The sequence below is a fragment of the Centropristis striata genome, chromosome 7 (genome assembly GCF_030273125.1).
Source record: "Centropristis striata isolate RG_2023a ecotype Rhode Island chromosome 7, C.striata_1.0, whole genome shotgun sequence".
NCBI lineage: Eukaryota > Metazoa > Chordata > Actinopteri > Perciformes > Serranidae > Centropristis > Centropristis striata.
Window position 1 is genome coordinate 10,522,311 of NC_081523.1, and position 6,195 is coordinate 10,528,505.

General features: G+C 37.6%; 1 protein-coding gene across 1 annotated transcript; it reads right to left on the reverse strand.

The window, feature by feature from the left end:
* Positions 1 to 365: 365 nt before the first annotated feature.
* On the reverse strand, positions 366 to 5,260 carry tctn2 (tectonic family member 2). The gene is made up of 18 exons (XM_059337392.1): positions 5,105 to 5,260; positions 4,811 to 4,924; positions 4,646 to 4,716; positions 3,930 to 4,131; positions 3,738 to 3,838; positions 3,428 to 3,627; positions 3,206 to 3,326; positions 2,939 to 3,092; positions 2,756 to 2,827; positions 2,550 to 2,672; positions 2,390 to 2,464; positions 2,197 to 2,295; positions 1,956 to 2,073; positions 1,772 to 1,875; positions 1,506 to 1,653; positions 1,082 to 1,225; positions 880 to 968; positions 366 to 704 (listed from the first exon to the last, which is right to left on the reverse strand). Exons 1-18 carry the CDS (start codon positions 5,211 to 5,213, stop codon positions 595 to 597), a joined length of 2,154 nt encoding a protein of 717 aa, XP_059193375.1. The 5' UTR covers positions 5,214 to 5,260; the 3' UTR covers positions 366 to 594.
* Positions 5,261 to 6,195: the final 935 nt, after the last annotated feature.

Here is a 6,195-nt window from a genome sequence, read left to right on the forward strand (position 1 = left end):
TCACACCAAGGTGCATATACTCTGTGCTTTTAGTCATAGCAACCTCCTTCACCCCCTTCCTCGTCTTGAGGGGCAAACGAGGTGATAGACACACAAATCAGATACATCTTTGGTATAGTTAGTTAGATGAAATATTTAGTCATCTATATCTGGTATGTTTTATGTTATCTGCTTAACATTGAAACAGTTTTGTGCTCGTGAATGATGCCCCCTTGTGGTGACATCTAAAAACTGAATAAACAATGACCCAGAACTGAACCTTGCAGCAACTGAATTAGAAGATTGCACAAGAGGCTTAAGCACTTTCAAATCTATCAATAATATGTTATCAAAAGCATGTTGAGAGATTGTACCTAAATAAGTGATAGATAAAAAATAAGTTTATTCCAGAATGTTGCACCAATACAACTTTTTACATTGCCATAAACATTACAAACATGTAAAAACTATATAAATATGTACAATGTCTAGTGGAAAAATCAGCATTTACAATTAAGTTACAATAAATACATCATCTTCTTTAGCGTCTCCCTCTACCATTATCCCTCCATCTGTGTCTTTCTCAGCATTTTCTCAGAGCTTTTCAGAGCCGCATTATTTCCACGCCTGTCGGATTTGTCTCCACGGAGTCCCAAGAATTGAGGCAGCAATAAAGAAGAAGACTAAGATAAGGCCCTTAGCCAGTGACTGAGAATATGGCTCACCTGGGGAGGATAAAGGTAAAATTAGTCAGTAATTGTACTGTCAGGATCCATTGTTATACGAAAGTCGTGATTCTTGCAGAAATGTTTTCCAGCTGTAGTTCGAATCTACTGAGCAATGAACTACAGGAGACAATAAACTACTGGCCAGACTATCTAAGATTATATAAAGTCCCACCTGTGTAATACTTGGTGATGGGGAAGGCGAGCTCAGGCCAACATACATCATTCCTGTTGCAGTCATACTCTGTGAAGTTGATTTGAAACCTGGGGTAAAAAAATACAAACAAATCATTACACTCTGGGTTAGAACCAGTCAGCTAGCTCATGCAAGTTATTTGGCTCAAGTTCACAACTCTTTTCATCAAGGTCAGTCTTACCTGGTTTTTGGTGGTCCTGTGTCGACAGGAATGTCAATAAAGGTGACCGAGGATGTGATGGGGAACAACTGAGACTCCATTGGGTCCACACATGGAGAGACATCACCTCCTCCACAATCCAGGGCCCAGTGGGACAAGCTGGAGCTGCAAATGACCAAAATAAGATTTTTGGTTTTCATGACTACATGAATACTATGGGGAATAAGAACATATAGTGATAAATACGGCAAAATGTTTAATTCAATTCAAATCAATATTGAAATGTAATAGAACCAAATTGTTAAATTGCAAAAGCTGCTATTTTTTGTAAAAAAAAAAAAACTTCACAAGATGCCTGACATCTCGTCCTATTAACAGCACCTCCCGAAATGAGAATACAAGTTACACTGTGCATTGTAAGGAATATATTGCACCTGATACACACCTGACTTGCAAAGCCTGGATTTCTCTTTGAGGAACACCTTCCACTATACCAGTGATAAGACTCCAAACATGGATATGCTGGTGAGATGGAACCCCATGGCATGAACTTGTGGTGTCTTCCATCGTTGTGCTTGAGTTCAGTGTCACAACTGAAAATGATACGTGCGTAACATTTAGTTAGAACCACAAATGTATCATCTCATTACAAAAAACATACATGCATTGTATAAAAAGAAACCTTTGTATGAACTGTATTTATGTACTTACAGCTTATGTTCACCCACTCTGTCATAGTTAGAGGATCTGGGTTTCCACTCTTTGCCACAAGTGTGGCCGTAATTAAATCAGCCTGGAGAGAACTTACAGTCTCCCTAAAGGAGAAAAAACATTATGTTTTACCACAGCACAAATACATATTAGATAACACATTAACTCATGCTGACCCACTGACCTCAGGAGATCACACTGAGTCAGATTCTGTTGGCTGATGGCGAGCAGGCATCCTGATGTTGAATTCTCCCCAAACAGAACTGGTTTTGTCTCAGCAGTGGAACAGTGGCCATTACTCACTGTTAGCCAGATCAAAAAATGGTATCGTCTTTGTCATCTTGTTTTGTTTAAAATATACAAAATTCACTATTATGCTACATGCAGGGAGTCAGTAATGAACAACTTGACTTAACGGGTTTTACCTGGCTTCCAAAGATTGAGTGATGTCCTCTGTACAGAGTCAGTATCATTGTCCAACGTGTCCACAAATCCAGCAATAACAGGCCTTCCCACCTGATATCCTGTCAATTAAAGTGTGTGGGTGTTACCCACTGTAATAGGTACATTTTACGTACAAAACCATTCTCAGGTTAAAGCATTTCATCTTGCTCTCACCTGGATTCCCTGAGTTGGGCTCAGCCATGAATTCGCCATTTAGAAAAACGGCAGAATACTTTGTAGTTAACGCCACTGTCCAGGAGACAGAATTGCAGGAATGAGCACAAATTACATCAAACAGATCTATCAATTATGGACAAGTGTTATGGGCACTTACCAATACTATTTAAAGTGATGGTCCCAACAGTGCGAGTCAGTGTGATACTTGTGATGCCGTTTCCTTTCCAGTAGAATTGATAATCCAGCGCTAAGGTCACATTCTCACAAACCAGACCCTCGTCTTCAGGGAAATGGTAAGTTTCAACATTAATGTTAATTTTTAGTTTAAGTTGTTTTAGTAATGATATGTTGTAATCTCCATACCTGAATCTGTGCTTGAAACAAACTGACTCAGATCAGTGGCCACTTCATCAATTACATCCACCATTACTTCACCTGGAATACATGAAAAAATATACATAAAAAAACAGAATAAAGACATATGCATCCAAAGAGCTCAGAATGTATGAAAGCATTGCTACCATATGTTTAGCATATTAAACATACCCCCTTGCCCATTCTTCACTTTTATCCTTAAATCTGTTGGGAGTGTCTGTAAGGGAGGTCCTGTTGGACAGGAGCGTAACACAGTTGCACACTCTACTTCAAAATTTTTCAAAAATGCTACAGGAGCATTGTTTACACACTGCCCAAGCACCTTCTGTGAAACAGAAATATAAAAGGCATTAGTTTGTAATACCGGATTAACAATGTTGCTTTGACAAAATATAATCTAAAAAATATGGATTGAAAAATAACATAAACACAACTAACCTGAGGAATAGTGAAGTACTGGTCATTTAATGTGAAAATGGGACTTCCTTGAATATAAACATTAACTGGCACTGGTGCTGACAACACAGGACTTTGGAAGGATGGGCCAGGTTTAGGTGTGCTAGACAAGTCAAAGAACAAAAGATCAATAATGAAAACATGACACAAAATTGTTTAAATGAATCACACAATAAAAAAGAAATGTATTTACTAATTTCTCACATTGCATTTCCCTGGTAAAAGAGTCCAAGGTAGGGGTTGTTTTCAGCTGGAGAATTGACACATAAAAATGGAAACCAATCTGGAGAGTTTTCAGAGGACTGCACAGAGCACTGATAATCTGGAGCAGGAGAGACCTGTCCACCAAAGGGCCCTGGGAGACAGTCAGACACAAACAGCTCCAAATCTTCAGTGGAACAGTCCTGTTTGAATGGAAGACAAATAAGTCATTTTTAAATAATACATACATACATTCGTCTGAAATGCACTGTTTTCTTGTTAAAAAATGTAATAATGTGAGAGATGTAAACACCTTGTCACAGCAGCAGCGTACATCACATGATCTGAGTGTGAGGTCACAGGGACAGGAGCCCAGTGGTTGGTACACTTGGTTTGGAATTACTGTTTTATTATCTGAAAATGGATATGATTTATGATATATTTGTCAAAATGTGGTACTCTCTATGAAGACCCATTATGATTAGATAAGTGTTATCTGAATTACCAGATCCGGTATTAGCAGGAACCAACAGGGCGTGTATTCTGGCCTGGATCAACAGTGATGCCTGAGGTGTGCCGCCCACACATGCAGACACCTGAAGGGTCTCCAGGACACACAGTGGCTTTGGACAGCAGTCTGTGTCCGTCTCATTCTCACCACACAAATGCAGACTTTTATCCAGTCTCAGCTGAATCCGAACTGCAGTCTGTGACACCAGAAATGATGAACAAACATGAAACATTAAAAAAAAAACTTATGTTCACACTATAATCAGCTCTATTAAATTAACTGTAACTGTGTTTTTATTTGATTAAACCCTGTCTAACCACATCTTACTCAAGCAATATTTCAACATTATCTGTGCATATGATGGAAATGTTTGGTTACAAGTGGATTTTTCACTTTTTTATTTTTTCAGTAAGCTATGTGGACAAAGTGTTTGACACCACATCTCTCACTCAGGGGTTTTCAGGGGTAAACCCGGTATGTAAATACATAGTGTCTGTTTTAATGTGCATTTGTGTCTGTGAGTGTGCATGTTCACGAGAGAGACAGGCTGAGGTACAGAAAAAAGAGGAAAAAGAGAAAGGAGAAGCTAAATGTTCAGTCCAGTGTCTCCTACTTTTAGGCCTAATTCCTTCTATTATTTGATGTCAAGATCTGGAAATCTGAAATGTTCTTTATTAATAATTTTTCATGGCCTGCAAACGGCTTCTTACCTTTCCAACCTGTTCCCTTGTGAGCACCCACTGTGTTAGCTCTGCTACACATGATGGAGAATCAATGCTTCCTGTAAAAGAAAACGAAACATCACCATCCACCAAATCTGTCAAAAATGCCAAAAGATTGCATGATCTTGCATGGACAGGAAGTTGTAGTTTTACCTGTTGTGTTAGAAGGAGATGCTGTCCTCAGATTCAGAGAGATGTCTGACGTGTTTCCGAGCAGAAATGCAGTGACCGTTGGTCCAGTTGCAGTGAGATATGACGGCTGGAAAACTGTTCAACACAACGGTAATATTTCTGTTTACTGCTTCACATGTTAGCACCATAAAATGACTTAACGGGTGTAACTTTTAACATAAGCACGATTGAATTCTAGCTCACTCTTGGCTAGTTATTTAGTTATTTAGCTTTAGCTGGGTTTGCTAGTTAGCGGTAAATATTAAAAGGTCTTACCGACAACGTTTTGAGTTTGAGCCAAAGAGATGAAGAGTAAAGCGCATGTGACATGGCGCGAAACGTATAAAGGGGAACATAATAACGTTATATCAAACAGGTTAGCCATTTGGTCCACCTCATGTTATAAAGTCGACATATTTGTAAACTGTAGTGATGTCTTGGCAACGCAAAGACCAATCACAGACTAGACAACGTCTTCTTCGTGGAAAACAAGGGAAACACAATTACAATAAAATGTGCAACAGCGCTCTTATCTGGCTTGGAGTGGTAGTTACATGTAACTTCAGTCCGGTTTGGGACATGAAAATAACATCCTTTAAAAACAAAAGAAAGGACAGAGATTTGTGTTTACATGCATAGTTTTACAATATTTTTTAAGAAAGTGAGGCCCATAGTCCATAGTCATAAAAAGTGACAAGATAAAAAGAAAGATAAAAATACAAGTAAAAAAATAAAACCCTATACACATTTAGAAGTCTCACTTATATACTGGTAATGATGATAAAATAAAATAATTGCTATCATAATAAACCCATGATAGTATCGTGTAAATAAAACAGAGCCTCTTAAAACTTATGGATTTCTTGTTCATCAGTTCATCTGGTTACATTTTCAGTATCCATTTGGTGTAATAGTTTTTTTGTAAGCTTTTGCCTCCTCCCTATATTTGTATCTTGAGTGTAATTATTTTACCGACAAAAGAATCAAAGCACACAGTAGCCAAAGTTAAAGATGAATTTGACTGATATCATTATTATTATTTTCAAATGTTCAATAGATATTGTGATAATATTGCTATGAATTCTAAATGGGTAGTGAAAATGTGATATCAAACAGCCCTAATATAGCTACAATCTATGCAACTATCCGTGCCATATTTATACAGATGTCCATAGTGGATAATGGCACAAAATAATTCCACATTTCATTTGTAATACACACATTGTACTAAACAAACTGTAAAAAATATAATTGCACATATTCTGACGTAATTACTAAAAAAAAACAATTAAATTGTTTGTATGTTACTTTTCTGATGTGATTTATTATGGGGGGATTTCATCATAGACTGTATATAAATGGATTTC

What these genes read in the sequence shown, in the direction of transcription:
- tctn2 (XM_059337392.1), bottom strand. Translation starts at nt 5,213, where the DNA reads ATGGCTAACCTGTTTGATATAACGTTATTATGTTCCCCTTTATACGTT. An exon ending in AGTACTTCACTATTCCTCAG is followed by an intron (nt 3,093 to 3,205) that starts GTTAGTTGTGTT and finishes TCTGTTTCACAG; the next exon opens with AAGGTGCTTGGGCAGTGTGT. An exon ending in GCCCAACTCAGGGAATCCAG is followed by an intron (nt 2,296 to 2,389) that starts GTGAGAGCAAGA and finishes TTTAATTGACAG; the next exon opens with GATATCAGGTGGGAAGGCCT.